We start from the raw sequence: 16,009 nt of genomic DNA, 5'->3' as shown, positions 1-16,009 counted from the left end.
TTTTAGAACTTCAACGTCATGGGACCGCTAAAGATTCTTTTGTTGTTTTCTAAATTTTTTTCTTGATTTGGATATATACTCTTTATTTTTTCTTGATTTGGGTATATACTCAATCGCTCGAGGTCGGGGTTGCTTCTATCAATATATACAATGACATTTTCTCTGTGTATGTCTAAAGCCTTTACAATCAGTGGAACCAATACCGACATCTTTTCAGTTCAATTCCAACTCTAAGCGTATCTCTGATACGTATCCCAGTTGAAATAAGTAAAACTTGATCATATATATATATAAGTCTTCAAACTGCTCTCACAAAGAAAAAGAGTGGTAAGAAATATGTTTTAATTGTTAAAAATAACATACAGTATTTAATTTGCTTAACTGCCAACGAACAGAATGACACACGAATCTCAAGCACACAAGGAAACACAATAAACTAAACACAATCATATAGCTTTATTACAAGATTGTGACATAACTATGACCAGCGTTTAAGTGCTACTAAACTAGGTTATCTTATACGACGATCAAGGAGAAAAACAAGTCAAAGATCTTGAAAATTAAAGCATATTCGTTAGCTTAAAGTAATACCATTACGAAAAGCTCTGTCCACAAATATAGAAAACAATGATGAGTGAGTTACAAGCTTCATTCGCACAAAAGAAAAAGGAAATAAAAAATCTAGACGTTTCGGTTTATTGACTACGTGGACTAACAAGACCAGCCATTGACGCTTCTTCATGACTTCATCTCCCACTAATAATAGCCTTCTCGAGACATATTGATGTGTGCAGCCGCAGAGAGGATATCCTCTGCACACTTGTAAAGATTCCACGTAGCAAAGTGGGCCTGAGACAAGCGGATTAGGCGTAATGATTTAAATATATGATAACGACAAGACAACATTAGAGGATGAGGAGCATAAACATGAATTATACAACAAGAGGTAGCATTTACGATTGGTATTAATGTTGATTCTTGAAAGCTACATACAAGTCGATGTAAGTATTTTGGTTGTAACTTGTCAGAGTTTCATATAAGATTCAAAAAGATGACCAAATACAAAACACAAAGAAAAACAAAAGACCAGTCCTGGGATAAGCCCATTAAGAAAGAGAATTATTAAAAAGGCTTAGGCCCATCTGTCTCTGACTTTACACGTTTAGAACTGGGTCAAAATATTTCGTGTTCCAGAAATCAAGTCGACACCTTTTTCGATATGGGAATGTGACAAGATAAATCTGGGGATGTAGTTTTTGTCGATTTTCGATGACTTTCTTTTCTGATTTTTTTCAAATTAATTAATTAATCTTCCGGCGATTCAACTCTTCTTCCACGGCATCGGATGGTTCCTTTTTGTGACGCAGGCAAGAGAGAGAGAGAGAGAGGTGATTTGTTAAGGTTTGACTTTGTGTTTCGATCTGAGATGGCGTAGATCCTTTTGGTGGTTCTTACAAAGGTAAACAAGGGTTGTTGTTGTGTTGAATGGACTTGAAAATGGATAATGTAATTGGGGGCAAGTTTAAGCTTGGTCGGAAGATCGGTGGTGGCTCTTTCGGAGAGCTTTTTTTAGGTAAAAAAAAAGTTGCTTCTTTTTTTTTTTTTTTTTTGGTGTAAATGTTAAGAAAAAAGTTGCTTCTTTTAATCAAAATCATATTATTCTGTGTTTATATTTTTGGATTACCTTTTTGAAATAAACCTGATTGTTGAACAAATATTTTTTTTCAGGCGTAAGTGTACAAACCGGAGAAGAAGTCGCTGTTAAACTGGTAAATCTTATTCAATTCTGTTTTCTTTTTATTTAATTACATAACAAAACTGTATCTAACTAACGCTCTGTAAAAACTATTGAAGGAGCCGGCGAAAACGAAGCATCCACAACTTCATTATGAGTCGAAGATATACATGCTTCTACAAGGAGGAAGTAAGTTTACTTACATCTCTCAGGTCATGAGTTTTGCTTTTGTCAAAACCTGTAGCTGCTATTATTATTATTATCCCAGTTTTGATGGAAATAAAAAACATGATTGTTTGATGTGGTGGTGGGTGAAGCTGGCATCCCTAGCCTCAAGTGGTTTGGGGTTCAGGGAGACTACAACGCCATGGTGATTGATCTGCTTGGGCCTAGTTTGGAAGACTTGTTCAACTATTGTAATAGGAAGCTCACTTTGAAGTCTGTTTTAATGCTCGCTGATCAACTCGTGAGTATATCTATTCTATTATATTCTCTCAAGTGCTTCTTTTACTTTCTTTTGATGGGTTCCTGAATAAAACGTTTGTTGACACTATTGTAGATTAGCAGAGTCGAATATATGCACTCGAGGGGGTTTCTTCATCGAGACATAAAGCCAGATAATTTCTTGATGGGACTTGGTCGCAAAGCAAACCAGGTACACTTCTCTCTCTCTCTCTCTCTATCTTGGCTGCTAATCAATGAATTTTCTGATTTTGCTTTGTTATCATCTTAGGTGTATGTCATTGATTTTGGGCTTGCAAAGAAGTATAGGGATCTCCAAACACATAGACACATCCCCTACAGGTGATTTTGATGGAGCTTTTCATGTGCATTTCTTACTTGAATACTTACAGATACTTTGTGTGTTGATTTCATTAACAGAGAAAACAAGAACCTTACGGGGACAGCTCGGTACGCTAGCGTCAACACTCACCTTGGAGTTGGTAAGACGCTTCACTAGAGCCCCCTTGAGATCTGCTCCGAAGTTGTGTATACAATTGCATCTTTTTAATGCAGAGCAAAGTCGAAGGGATGATCTGGAGTCTCTTGGTTACGTTCTCATGTATTTCCTGAGAGGAAGGTTGTGCATACAGATCTTTTCTTTTTTTTAAATCTTATTAAATCTTTGCAGTCGCTTGTTCTGGTCTAATATTTTTCTGTGTACTTCAGCCTCCCGTGGCAGGGACTAAAAGCTGGCACAAAGAAGCAGAAGTACGACAGAATCAGCGAGAAGAAAGTCTCAACTCCTATAGAGGTATGGTGAATCCATCATTTGACTTAGATAGAAACCCTTGATTGGAGTTTTAACAGTTTTTATTTCTTTGTAACAGGTCTTGTGCAAGTCCTATCCACCAGAATTTGTATCATACTTTCAGTACTGCAGGTCTTTGCGGTTCGAAGACAAACCAGACTACTCATATTTAAAGAGACTGTTCCGAGATTTGTTTATCCGCGAAGGTTCAAAACACGAAACCTTTACTTCTTTCTATATAAAGAAGTAACGTATATGATTGAATGTTATATCATAATGAATAACAAATTGATTCTCACGGTATCAGGTTATCAGTTTGACTATGTATTCGACTGGACTGCACTGAAACATCCTCAAAGAGGTTCCACTTCCCGTTCCAGCTCTCACGGAAAGGTGAGTAAACTTGTTCTCTATGGAGTTTCTTTACTCACTTTGATCCTCATTACTCTTTTTCTTTTTTTTTGTGTGTGTTCAGCATCATACCGGAAAACCAGGTGTTGCTGCTGGACCGTCTGCTGAAAAACCTGAAAGGATTTCAGGTAATGCTTTTAACTTTTTCCACAAGAGTTTGAAACATGACTGTATCGTATCTACCAAGTGGTTCGGGTCTGATTTTGTCATATTCCTTAACAGTTGGAAGAGAAATCCGCGACAGGTTCTCAGGTGCAGTTGAAGCATTCGCGAGAAGAAACGCTACGGGAGCAAGTCCCCATCAAAACCAAACCAGGCATCGAACTCTTGACGATGTTCCTCCCCCAATGAAACCTTCTGTGGTAAGTTAACTATTATATACATAACTCATGTCGTTGTCCTTGTTATTGATATGTTTTTTTTTTCTTTTTTCAGAATATGGTATCTGAGAAAGGTAGAAGCACCTCCAGATACGGCAGTGCTTCGAGGAGAGCGGTGGCCTCGGGAAGTAGACCAAGCTCATCAGGTGAGCAAGGGGATAGCCGAGGGTCAAGCCGTGTGGCTTCAAGCGGTGGAGGTGGAGGTGGTGGTGGCAGACCATCCGTGTTTCAGAGAAACCAAGTGGCAGCTGCCGTGAGCGGATATGACTCTAAGACGGCCTCTGCCTTTAACCGCAACCGAGTGTCGTCCTCTTCTAGGTCTGCACGTGACGAGGCTCTCAGAAGCTTCGAGCTTCTTTCGATCCGCAAATGAGAAACGAGAAAACAAAAATGAAAAGCTTTTACAGTGGGGCGCTCTCTTTTGTCTGTAAATTTGATTCTTCTTTACACAGTGTGTTGTTGTTGTTTGTTTGTTCCCTCTGTTCCAATTTTTCATGTATTATTATTAATTATTACAAAATTCTCTGGATTTCTTTTTTTTTTGTATTCAGTTTTTACGATCTTTTATTGTAATCACGACAAGTTCTTCAGCTTATTTCTACTTTTTTTGTGTTCTCTTGCTTCCTACGGCAGAGTATGAATTAGCAAATACAAAACATATCAAGGTTTGAATGATATAAAATGTACATATTCTAAGAATAGGCTTGTAAAACCAAAACAATAGGAGATTATTTTAACAAAACCAGTCTTATTCTTGAGGTATATACACGATCCTCTTTTACATGTTCCAAAAGTTATATGGTCTTTTTGAGGTGAATTTTGTAGTTTTTAAGTGGTTTATATAAAAAATAGAAAAGTTAGGTATGTATATGTTAGATGCATGTAGCTCTTTTCATCGTCCTTTCCTTTTATAAACCAAAGAAAGCAACTAAAGGCTAGTTGCTCCTTTCCTCACGAAGAAGAGAATCGAAGCAACAAGCAATGTCAAGTACCAAGATGAAAATTCTTTTGAAAGGCAGAAAGGGTCTGTCTGATATATATCTCAAGGATTTGGTGAGTTTTTAATCTTCTATCACAAATTATTAAGTTATTAATATATTCATCTACGTAGTTACAAAGTTGGATCAGTTTTTGTTTTGAATCAGTCTCTATATGAATAAAAGTGGTTTTTGTTTTTGATGATAAAAAAAATAGAAGGAGAAAAGGAACAAGAGATGCAAATCGAAAATCCAATGGACGTAAAGCATGTTGCACACATTGGTTTTGGAATGGACCGTCTGAAAATGCCACTGCACCTAGCTGAGTACTACTCTACTCTATTCCTGTCTTCTTCACAAGTTTTACCATTTTTCAAATTTAACGTGTTATATATACATATAACACGAAAAGACTTTTGGAAGATCTAGAAGATCTCAAAACTGACATTTATGTATGATGCTGGTTCCGTTAGATCAATGTTTGAAAGACAAAAAAAGATCGAGACTTTTGATTTTATAATAGCGAAGATAAAATTCATTACGCCGTAGACTAATAATTACAACCAAAAAACTAAAACTTTACCACTAATCAAAAAGGTCAAACGCATAATTAACTTTTTTATCACTAATCTGTTTCTGTTTCCTTCTCCTTCTCTCTGTTTTCACTGTTTTATCAAAACGCAAAGAACCATAAAAACCATTGGGAAGCAAACCGACGGCAAAGCCCTCGATACCGACGAAGAGATAACCGGTCCGGCTAGAGGAGGAGGATCCGACTCTTTAACCAAAACGAGATGCGGGTTCCCGCTCAGCTTAAGCTTCTTCCCGACCCTATCTCTAAAACCGTCGGAGAAGGGAGCCTCACCGGTGAGATTGTTGTTCTCGAGGTTGATCTCGCGAGCAGATTCCAAAAGACCAAACTCCAAAGGTATCCGCCCCTCGAGGTTGTTGTTGTCAAGCGCAAGATACCAAAGGCTTTTAAGACTCGACCCCATCGAAGCCGGGATGTTCCCGCGTAGACCCATCCTCGAAAACCCGATTCCCGAAATACCCTCGAGGCTCTTCCAAATCTCCTCCGGGATGCGACCCCCGAGGAGGTTCCCGCTCAGATAAACCTCTTTGAGACTCCGCATCTCGGCTAGGAACAGAGGGACGCCGTGGTTTCCGAAACGGTTGTAGCTCAGATCCAAAAACTCGAGCTTTTTTAAGTTTCCGAGTCCGGGAGGGATCTCGCCGGAGAAGGCGTTGTAGCTTAGGTCAAGCTTGAGAAGCTCGGTTGATTCTCCGATGGTTTCGGGGACGTTTCCGGTGAGGAGGTTATGGCTAAAGTCGAGGACTTTGAGGTTCTTGAGACGTGACGTGGCAGGAAAGCCTCCGGTTAAGCTGTTTCGAGAGAGGGTTATCTCTTGTAGACTGACTAAACCGGAGATCCGGTTTGGAATCGAGCCGTGGAACCCGTTTCCGGTGAGGACTAGTCTTCTGAGCTTTGTGAAGTTACCGCTCAAGACGGCGATGTCGCCGGAGAGAGAGGGGTTCTCGATGAAGACGAGCTCTTCCAGGTCGGAGCCGAAATCCTCCGGGATGGTCTCCGGGAGCGAGGCGGGAGCTCCGGTGAAGCATTTGTAGAAGAAGAGCTTGCGGAGGCGTTTGAAAGAAGAAGCGAAGAGGAGAGGGTCGAGGGTGGCGTTGGGAGAGCAAGGAGGGTTCTGCGTGTAGTCCGAGACGTACCCCAAGTGCAGCTCGGTGACGTGGACAGACGTGGTGGTGGTAGCGTCGTCGGGGTAGTAGTCGCATACGACGCCGTCTGGTGGGGAGGCGCAGAGGTCGTCGGGGAAGATGGTTCGCCACGGGATGGCTGAGTTGACTGAGTTGAGGACTCGGTAGACGGCTTCTTGTTCCGATGGGGGGAGGAGGAGGGAGGAGTCGTCGTTGATTTGCTGGCAGACGCTGGAGGGAGTAGTGAGGAGGAAGAGAAGGAAGAGGTTAAGATGAGAAGTCGCCATGAAAGCAGAGAAAAGCTTTTTTTTTTTTTTTTGCAGCTTTTGGATTTGGGTTTGTTGCTAACGAGCGATACGTTGCTTTTTATGGATGGGTTCATGCTTCGTAAAGTCTATTTTAGTAAATTGACTTAAGTACCCCTAGTTCAAAACCTTGTCAAGTGTTTAGCTTTTTACTCATATAGTATAGTCCTATGATAAAATTCAAGAGAGTTCTTTATAATGTAGTTTAACTTCGTTGGTTAGCCAAGGAACATGAGCATTTACTTGTTTACTTAATTTCTATTTTGTATCTAAATTCCTATTAGTTTTAATATTTTTGCATTTTCTTAAAAAAGATTTGTGGTTATGTGGTTTAGACAATGTAAAAAACAAGGTTTAGACAATGTAAAATGTGAAGGGTAGATAAGTAATTAGACAAGGAAGGGTACAAGCTTCACGTTCCGTAGGTAGAAAACGTAAAAAAGTGAAGAGAAAAAAGCATGAGCTGAGAGGTTGTCGGGACCATACCGGACGAAAACTTCATAGAGAGAAGACGACACCGTTTCGAATTATAGTCACACTCACCAAACCATCCTCCTATGATCTTATCCTTTTGCTTGCTTCATCCTATAATTTGATTTTGTAACTTTGCTTCATCCGTTTCACAAAAAAAAAAAAAGAACTTTGCTTCATACTATTATTCTTTCCCTATAATTTCAAAGATCCCTTTGTTTGTTGAGACCACATAGTTTTTTTGTTTATTTATTGTGAGATATAGAAATCATATAGTTATATTTTCATCTTTTAGATAAATCCAAATTGAAATCTGCATAAATATCATCTGGTTTATAGTGTCATTAGATCGTTTCCTTTATTTACTTCACCCTCAAATCTTTCCCTTATAAATTATAATATTTTTATTCCATTAAAATCAGAAATCCAAACTTGTACAAATAAATAGATCAATAACAATGTTGGAAAAAAAATCTTTGAAAAGGAAGACAAAAGCTGAAATCAAGTAACAGAGACAGAGAGGGGTAAACGGCGGAGGAATCGACAAAGACGCGCCTTAGCCGCCGAATGTGAACAGTGTTATGTATCGTACAAGAAAGCGACGGCTAAAGGAATCACACCCCGGTATAGTGTGGTGAAACGTGTCAGCTTCTAACCGGAAAGGGCACGGTCTCACGCATGCCATTTCTATTTCCGGTTTCTACCTTCCATTGTCCCCACTGTGCCAGAGAGTTTCAGAACCGGTCCATTCATTTTTTTTATTGTTTTTTTTCTTATTAGCTGTCGCTATTAAATTTATTTGTACGAAAAAAATGTACCATGCATATTGTCATGTTAATGTGTTTCTAGTCCTCGTTCTTCTCTTGAAAATCAATGATATCAGATTAATTACAAAACGATTTTGTTAGTTTTGGAAGTTATTTTGTGAATCAAAATATTTAATGTTGCTTTTTTATCAATTCTATGCATATATTTAAAAGATAAAGTTTGATTAACTTATAACTGGATCTGATCATCTTAGAATGCAAACGAATATAATATTGCTGGTAGCGCTGGGCCTAACTTTTCTATGGGCTTTGATTGGTCACGATCAAATGATAAAACACAGATTTCATTTAATGTTTTGGAGAGAGTGAGAGAAACCAGTGGTTGGTTTTATAACGTTTTTACTGCAGCTGGGTACTGTTGGACTTACATTGATAGTCTTGAGATCTGTTATATGGGCTTTTAAGTATTTAAAGCCTGACTGTAAATTTGTGCCGGCCTTGTTCGGTAAAGAGGGTGCCTTTTTCGCCATTACTCTTTTTTTTTTCTTTTTGTCAACGCCATTACTCATTTCTATTATTCAATGTTAGGGACAAAAATAAATAAAAATCATATTGTATTGTATAATTTAGATATAAAATTTAGTCACTTATTTAAGAATATTGTTCACATTTTAAAATGTACTAAACATAGAAATGTCCTATAGAATTATAGCTTCTCCAAATATATTCAAAAAAAAAATCTGAATGTTAATAGTGACTAATAAGAATTTAAGAGTGTATCATCTAATAGTAGACCAACAAATCACTTATAATGTGTGCTTTTATGGTTCATGATTCATTATATTTGGTGACCCACAAAAAGAAAAATGGAAATGAATTCTGATAATTAATGAAAACCCAAACAATGGGACCTGTAAAAGACGTTTTCAAACACTAAAAGAAAAAAAAAAGAAAAAGGGAAAAAAAGAAGAAGGTAATAAATGTGTGTGTGTCCGAGCAAACACCTAACTCGTGTTCCAGCCAAAACCGTGGAAAATTCCATCTGCTGTTTATATATATATTCGCCTGCACTATTATCACCCCCTCTTCACGCCGGCTCAATTTCAGATTAAAAAAAGAAATAAAGAAAGATCAGATTTTTCGAGTTTTGGGTATTAGTGAAGAAGAAACAACAAACAAAGAGGCAGAAACTCACACTCACATCAACGCAGAAAGCGACAAAAGGTAAAAAAAGTCGGAGAGAAAGTAAAAGGCTCGAAGAAGAAAAGATCAGATTTTTATTTTCTTGTTTCTTTTTTTTTGCTTTTTCAATTGCTTCGCTTGACTGTTTCGAATCGGAATAAGTCACGGAGAATTTCGAGGCGGCCATGGCTTTCCTCCTTCTTATTTCCTCTTCTTTCCCGGAAAATCAAAGGTGTGTGTTCTTTTCTCTTCCTTATGTTTCTTGATCGTCTTCAATTTGGTATTGCGATTCGATCTGGTTTTAAGGTCTCATTATCAATTGTTATCTCAGTTTCGTTCTAAAGTTTAGAGCTTTTCGATACTAGGCTGAGTTCGAATCCCAAAGTCATCGCCTTTTTTTGTTGACTGTTCTTTATCGAAACTAGTTCTTCAATCTGAGTTCTCGGCGTTAATGTGAACGTTTTGTTCAATGTTTGATCTCAAAAATGTCGATGATCATGTAACTAATGTGTTGTTTTAATTATGTGTGTGTGTGTGTTTGAAGATCATCCAACTCTGTGAGAAGCTATGAGGAAGAGCGAGATTAGGCCGCCGCCTGCTGAGAAGTTGCATTTACATAGTAGACTAAGACAACGTTTAAGGAAGATCAGAATGAAGTGTTTGTGTTCCGGTGAACAGATGAGACTCATCGAGGAAGAAGACAAGCGGTCCGAGCTTGGTGTTAGCTCAGCTTTATCAGCTGCTGAGAGCGAGACTGCCAAGAAGCTTGATAACGGCAACATCGAAGAAGCTGAGTTGTCTCTGCGTGAGACTAGTTCTTTGAACTACGAGGTTCGGTTCTCTTTTTCATCACTTGTGAGCTCTCAAAGAACAGCTGTATCATTGTTGTTGTTGTTGTGATTGTTTTTCAGGAGGCGAGGGCACTTTTGGGAAGAATAGAGTATCAGAAAGGGAACATAGAGGCGGCATTGAGAGTCTTTGAAGGGATTGATATCAGTGGGATCACTATAAAGATGAAAACCGCTTTAACCGCTAGAGAAGAAAAAAGACATAGAAGACGTTCCAAAGGCAGCTTTGTGACTCCTCCTCAGCCTCCCATGTCTAAACACGCTGTTAGTTTGCTTTTCGAAGCTATCTTCCTCAAAGCCAAATCTCTCCAGCGTCTTGGAAGGTTCCAAGGTAATAAGTAAACAAAGTCACAATCTTTATCTTCTGTTTCCTTTTTCTAAGTAAGTAGTAACTGTTAATTCTTCTTCTTCTTCTTGCAGAAGCTGCGCAGTCTTGCAGAGTTATTCTCGATATAGTAGAGGCTTCTGTATCAGAAGGCGCGTCAGAGAATGTCACTGGTGACATCAAGTTGCAGGAGACGCTAGCCAAAGCGGTTGAGCTGCTTCCTCAGCTGTGGAAGCTTGCTGAGTCGCCACGCGATGCTATTCTGTCTTACAGACGAGCGCTTCTCAATCACTGGAAGCTAGATCCTGTAACCACAGCGAGGATACAGAAAGAGTACGCCGTGTTTCTTCTCTACTCCGGCGAAGAAGCCGTGCCGCCTAACCTGCGTTCTCAGACCGAAGGCTCTTTCATCCCGAGGAACAACGTGGAAGAAGCTATCCTTCTTCTCATGTTACTTCTCAGGAAAGTTAACCAGAAGAGAATCACATGGGATGCAGCGATCTTGGACCATCTCACCTTCGCTCTCACGATCGCAGGCGACTTAACCGCTCTGGCTAAGCAACTTGAAGAGCTTAGTCCAGAGATCTTGGACCAGAGGGAGCTTTATTATACATTGTCTTTGTGTTACCACGGTGCAGGGGAAGGTCTGGTGGCGCTCGGTTTACTGAGGAAGCTATTCTCAGAGAAAGAGGATCCAAACCGGATATCCGGGTTGCTTATGGCTTCCAAGATATGCGGTGAGAGACCTGGTCTCGCTGAGGAAGGGTTAGACTATGCTCGTAGAGCGATAGGAGACTTGGGGAACGAATGCGTTCAGTTAGACGGTGCAGCTCGTCTAGTTTTGGGCATTGCACTCACCGAAAGCTCGAGGAAAACAGCTACTGAGGCCGAGCGGGTAGCTAGGCAATCTGAGGGGATGCAGGCGTTGGCCTGTGGGGATATGACAGACCCGAGAGTCGTGCACCGTCTCGCGTTAGAGAATGCAGAGCAGAGGAAGCTGGATTCAGCGTTGGTGTACGCTAAACAGGCGTTGAAACTTGGAGCAGAGTCGGATCTTGAAGTGTGGTTGCTCCTGGCTCGGGTTTTATCTGCGCAGAAGAGGTTTGCTGATGCAGAGACCATCGTGGATGCAGCGCTTAACGAGACGGGGAAATGGGAACAGGGGAAGCTGTTGCGTTTGAAGGCAAAGCTTCGTTTAGCTAAAGGGGAAGTGAAGGACGCGATTAAGAGTTACACAGAGCTTCTCGCTCTCCTTCAGGTTCAGAGCAAAAGCTTCAGTTCTTCAAAGAAGCAGCTGCCAAAGGGATACGTAGAGGGGTTGAGGAGTCTGGAGCTTGGGACGTGGCATGATCTGGCTCATATCTATATAGACCTATCGCAATGGCGTGACGCGGAGACGTGTCTCTCGAGATCAAGACTCATCGCTCCTTACTCTCCTGTTCGATATCACACTGAAGGTAATTAATTGCCTTCTTCATCTTCCAAATGATAGCCTTGATGTTAATAGCTTATTCATTACCTATTGGGACAGGTGTACTGTGCAAGAGACAGGGACAGTTAGAAGAAGCGATGGAGGCATTCACAACTGCTCTAGACATGGATCCAATGCACGTCCCCAGCCTAATATCAAAGGCTGAGGTTCTTTTGGAGCTTGGGAACCGATCAAGCATAGCGGTTGTGAGAAGCTTTTTAATGGAGGCTCTTAGGATTGATAGGCTGAACCAGTCGGCTTGGTACAATCTTGGGAAGATGTTCAAAGCTGAAGGATCTGTCTCGTCGAAGCAAGAAGCTGTTGAGTGTTTTCAGGCCGCTGTTGCGTTGGAGGAAACAATGCCTGTTGAGCCATTCAGATGATTCTTTTTCGTTTTTTGGGTTTTGGTTTATGATTTCTCCTTTTCTTATTTTTTACGTTTTGTTTTTGATATAGATGAATGGATATACGATATAAAGATGTATGTGTGGATATCTGATTTGATGTGAAGTTTACCAACATTCTGTAATATACATAGTTGAAAAGAAACTTAATAGGTTGTTGTGGTCAAGTGTTTAATATTCTAAAAAAAAAAATATTCAGACAGAATCTGTATCTGTAAACTAATGATGTGTTAAGCATTCAGATTACATTCGAATGATGATGAAGATTCTCCCAAACAAACTCTTATTTGTTTTTTTTTTTTTGGTTTCTTCTTTGAGGATCTGTTGTTTGTCTACAAAGCAGAGTTGAGAGCTGTCTTCCATCAGAAAAATAGTTTAACAGTTGAGAGAAAAGTCTTCACGTCTCCCCACTCTGTTAAACCCTGGAATCAGAAATCTTGATAGGGAACTACTTTCAGTTATCGGTTTTGGGACGCTTTGGCTGTGGAGATTCTGGCTCTTTCTCTTTCCCGGTTTCCTCTGGTGTCGTCAGCTCCTTTGAATCAGCGATTTTCTTGTCTTCTTGTTCGGATTTGGATGGTGAATCTGATGTTGAGGCTGTCCCTTTGCCGAGACCCGAGTTTTGTTTCTCAAACATCATTTGCAGGTACTTGCCTTGTTCTTCTATTCGGAGTTGCAGGTTTCTTTGAATCTGCAGTAACAGGAAAAGACAAAACATTTTGATCCAAACTCATAATCTTTAGAATCACATTACTTGCAGTTTCATGAATCCAAAAAAAAAACTCACACACAGGAATAAAAGCTATAGGCAATGCTTTTATGAATGTAGATTATAAAGAAAGATATACCTCGAGCTGCTCATGGAGTTGCTTCTGTACTTCCATCTGAAGTCGTAGAGCTTCAGTGATACCTATCCCGCTGTAGCATCATAGATACAATCAGCAAAGAAACTGTTAGAGACTTCATACTGTGTAGCAACAATTGTGATGTTACAAGACAAAAGAAAACATGTACCCTTTCAAGTCAAGGGATGTTATGTGTTCAAGTGGTGTCAACTTCTTCTCGGGTGAACCTGTGACGCACAAAATAAAGGGGATCTTTGAACAGAACTGTATGGGATCATCAGGAATAATCATCAAGGGAATAAAGATAGGGAAAGACTACCAGTTTCTGATGGTTCTGGCCTATATCTAGCCGTCCTATATTTCTGCGGTTTCATTAAAAGACAAAACACCACTCTCATTAGAAGACATGGGATGAAGAAACAGATGCCAGGAGAAAAAAAAGATCAAAATAAGAACCTGCAAATGGCTTTTGACATGATATATAGTCAAGCCTTCAACTTTCATAATCTTAAGCACACCTTTAGGAGTAGCTCCTGCAGAACAATATGAGTTTTAACCAGAAAGACACACACAAAGTTTTATGGAAAAGGAAAAAAGGAGAAATGAAAGCTCACTTTCACTGCCACCAAGACTGTTGACAGCTTCAACAAAAGCCTCGTGCAGCTCTGGCGTCCAACGCATACGAGCCTTGCCCGTTCCGTTATTACTGTTTGAAGATGTTGTGCTGACAGGTCGCAACTCCACAGACACAGGAGGAGAGGGTTGCTGCTGAACAATCTGGGGTGGTTGCGGTGGAACTTGCAGAGGTTTCTGGTCCTAAAAAAAAAAAGATGTTCAATTCTAAGTTATCATGAGAAACACGGTTAAATGTATAGACTTGGGACAAAAAAAACAAACCTTTGAGTCTGAATTGGAACCAGTCTCAAGCAAGAGATCATTCCAGTTAGTTGATAGCAAAGGATCTTCATCGGTGATCAAATGGTCAGCCCATTCATGCCAATCATTACGTTTCTGAATGTCATCAAACGCCCCACCAATGCCACCGTCCTCCTCAATCTGGCTGGGCTGGTGGTTTTCAGGGAAATCAAGAAACCCTCCTCCATGCAGTGAATCATGGCACCAAGAAGTATCATTGCTCAACGCTGCTGCTGCAGCAGGAGGGCCGTTACTGGTGCTTCCTGAGGCGTAGTGTTTCTCGTGAGACACCATGGATGAGTAATGGAGATTGGAAGAGAAACCAGAGGATGAGGAAGAGCAGATATGTCCAACAGCTCCACCGTTACTGGAAGAAAACAAATGGTAGGATTGCTGTCCTAACGGCTTAGACATGAACTGAGTGTTGTTGTTGTTCATGAAAGCATCTGAAGAAGAAGAAGAAGGGTTTGGTGTTGTAGATGGGATAGAAGAAGTACTTAGCTCCCTAGAACCTGATCTCTGAACCGGACGAGCCTCCATTGTTTGTTCCTGACCAAACATCAAAGAATCAAGAATCAAATCGGCAATTATAATACTAAAAACAAATCTTAGTTATAATAAAATAACACAAAGCATCAAGAATCATCGAGCAATAACAAACACATTATCCAACCAAACATCATTTCGCTGGAAAAGAAACACTAAACAAACCCCCCCCCCCCCCCAAATCGAATCCGAATCAAACCAATCATAAACGGGGGTTTCTAGAGAGAAAGCAAAAGATATCTATCCAGTTATGCTCGAAAGATATGAATCAAAAAATTCTTCTCACCCTAGAAGTTCATTAGGAGACGTGAGAATCGAATCAGTAAAAATAAATTTTAAATAATCGGAGAGAGATCGTCTTCTTGTTGTTGTCCGCAAGAGAAAGTCGACGGTGTTCGGCTGTTTTGTAATTTCCTCTCTCGTCCAAGGATGTGGTGGTGGTGGTGTTGGTGTTGGTGGTGGCTGTTTCTTAAAAACGAAAAGGGATCAGCCGTCGTCCCACTTACGCGCGGTGTTAACAACGCGTGAGATTACTTGCTTGTCGGAATCCACTAAAATTATAACGTGGACGTTGTTTATTGGATAGTTGGAAAATCATTAATAAGGCTTTTGTCTTTTTTTTTCCTTCTTTTTTAAATAAAAATCTGCTTTTCTAATTTGTTTTGGTCTTTCACTCCCACTTATAATAAGGCCGCGAAGGCCCAGACTTTCATGTCTGACTTGAAACTCAATCCTTGTTTTCTCATTTATTTCGAATTTAAATCCGAATGATCAAGAAATGATAATATTATCTCTAGGCCTGGGCATAAAATCTGGAACCCGAAATCCGAACCAAACCCGAACCAAAAAATCCGACCCGTTATCGACCCGAAATATAAAAATACCCGAACGGGTCTTGTAGAGTGGTATAAAAAATATTCGAATCCGAAGTGTTATTAACCGAACCCGAACGGGTAACCCGAAAAACCCGAACCTAATAGTTAATATAAATATTTTGAAATATATATATATAAGTATTTTAGTTATTAAATTTAATATTTGTGGTAATATGATATATAATAATAAATATTAACAATATTAAAAATGTTTTAAGTACACAATTAGTTATAAATAAGTAATTTATAATTTGTTCATTGGAATGACAAGTCTACTCTCTATAATATAATGTATATTGTTTACAAATAATATTTGTTTTCATACTTGATTTAACATTTTATTGTTATTTTAGCAATTTTATGTGTGATAGATTAATTTTAATTAAATTTAGTTGTTTTTCTTTATGTTTTTCTTTAAGTTTTTGTTTTTTTACTTTGGTTATATCTGAACCGAACCGATATAACCCGAACTCGAATGATATATGGTTACTTTATGAGTTTTAGGACGCAATATAATTTTTAACCGAACCCGACCCGTACTAATGAATTTTACTATGGGACCTAAGAATGTAAATCCGAAAACT

The 16,009-nt window shown here is 39.5% G+C and overlaps 4 protein-coding genes across 5 annotated transcripts; 2 read left to right on the top strand and 2 right to left on the bottom strand.

The window, feature by feature from the left end:
- Positions 1-1,221: 1,221 nt before the first annotated feature.
- Positions 1,222-4,393, top strand: LOC130508115 (casein kinase 1-like protein 6). Its single transcript, XM_057003366.1, has 14 exons — positions 1,222-1,573; positions 1,729-1,769; positions 1,855-1,924; positions 2,053-2,201; positions 2,295-2,390; positions 2,469-2,539; positions 2,618-2,679; positions 2,753-2,816; positions 2,906-2,990; positions 3,067-3,193; positions 3,295-3,380; positions 3,463-3,526; positions 3,621-3,760; positions 3,834-4,393. The coding sequence occupies exons 1-14, from the start codon at positions 1,486-1,488 to the stop codon at positions 4,149-4,151; spliced, it is 1,461 nt and encodes a 486-aa protein (XP_056859346.1). The 5' UTR covers positions 1,222-1,485; the 3' UTR covers positions 4,152-4,393.
- An 839-nt stretch (positions 4,394-5,232) lies between these two features.
- LOC108841877 (piriformospora indica-insensitive protein 2) lies at positions 5,233-6,892 on the bottom strand. The gene has a single exon (XM_018614656.2). The coding sequence runs from the start codon at positions 6,756-6,758 to the stop codon at positions 5,418-5,420; it is 1,341 nt and encodes a 446-aa protein (XP_018470158.2). The 5' UTR covers positions 6,759-6,892; the 3' UTR covers positions 5,233-5,417.
- A 2,143-nt stretch (positions 6,893-9,035) lies between these two features.
- Positions 9,036-12,411, top strand: LOC130508114 (protein NPGR2-like). Of its 2 annotated transcripts, XM_057003365.1 has the most exons (6): positions 9,036-9,238; positions 9,359-9,428; positions 9,741-10,027; positions 10,108-10,375; positions 10,465-11,826; positions 11,901-12,411. In XM_057003365.1, the coding sequence occupies exons 3-6, from the start codon at positions 9,764-9,766 to the stop codon at positions 12,221-12,223; spliced, it is 2,217 nt and encodes a 738-aa protein (XP_056859345.1). In that variant the 5' UTR covers positions 9,036-9,238; positions 9,359-9,428; positions 9,741-9,763; the 3' UTR covers positions 12,224-12,411. The 2 variants fall into 2 exon arrangements, with proteins under 2 accessions (XP_056859345.1, XP_056859344.1); XM_057003364.1 differs by having other exon boundaries at positions 9,036-9,428.
- Positions 12,395-15,087, bottom strand: LOC108841395 (protein PHOSPHATE STARVATION RESPONSE 1). The gene is made up of 8 exons (XM_018614151.2): positions 14,837-15,087; positions 13,987-14,553; positions 13,704-13,905; positions 13,546-13,622; positions 13,409-13,451; positions 13,259-13,316; positions 13,093-13,162; positions 12,395-12,935 (listed from the first exon to the last, which is right to left on the bottom strand). Exons 2-8 carry the CDS (start codon positions 14,542-14,544, stop codon positions 12,699-12,701), a joined length of 1,245 nt encoding a protein of 414 aa, XP_018469653.2. The 5' UTR covers positions 14,545-14,553; positions 14,837-15,087; the 3' UTR covers positions 12,395-12,698.
- Between the last annotated feature and the right edge of the window lie 922 nt (positions 15,088-16,009).

This window comes from Raphanus sativus, chromosome 2 (genome assembly GCF_000801105.2).
Source record: "Raphanus sativus cultivar WK10039 chromosome 2, ASM80110v3, whole genome shotgun sequence".
NCBI classification, from domain to species: domain Eukaryota; kingdom Viridiplantae; phylum Streptophyta; class Magnoliopsida; order Brassicales; family Brassicaceae; genus Raphanus; species Raphanus sativus.
Note: the sequence above shows the minus strand (reverse complement) of the source record. Positions and strands in the feature narration are given on the sequence as shown.

Coding starts and splice junctions, on each gene's coding strand:
- LOC130508115 (XM_057003366.1), top strand. CDS start 1,486: ATGGACTTGAAAATGGATAATGTAATTGGGGGCAAGTTTAAGCTTGGT. Junction 1,925..2,052: donor CATGCTTCTACAAGGAGGAA/GTAAGTTTACTT, acceptor TGGTGGGTGAAG/CTGGCATCCCTAGCCTCAAG. Junction 3,761..3,833: donor CCCCAATGAAACCTTCTGTG/GTAAGTTAACTA, acceptor TTCTTTTTTCAG/AATATGGTATCTGAGAAAGG.
- LOC130508114 (XM_057003365.1), top strand. CDS start 9,764: ATGAGGAAGAGCGAGATTAGGCCGCCGCCTGCTGAGAAGTTGCATTTA. Junction 10,028..10,107: donor CTAGTTCTTTGAACTACGAG/GTTCGGTTCTCT, acceptor ATTGTTTTTCAG/GAGGCGAGGGCACTTTTGGG. Junction 11,827..11,900: donor TGTTCGATATCACACTGAAG/GTAATTAATTGC, acceptor CTATTGGGACAG/GTGTACTGTGCAAGAGACAG.
- LOC108841395 (XM_018614151.2), bottom strand. CDS start 14,544: ATGGAGGCTCGTCCGGTTCAGAGATCAGGTTCTAGGGAGCTAAGTACT. Junction 13,163..13,258: donor ACATCCCTTGACTTGAAAGG/GTACATGTTTTC, acceptor ATGATGCTACAG/CGGGATAGGTATCACTGAAG. Junction 12,936..13,092: donor AACTCCATGAGCAGCTCGAG/GTATATCTTTCT, acceptor CTGTTACTGCAG/ATTCAAAGAAACCTGCAACT.
- LOC108841877 (XM_018614656.2), bottom strand. CDS start 6,758: ATGGCGACTTCTCATCTTAACCTCTTCCTTCTCTTCCTCCTCACTACT.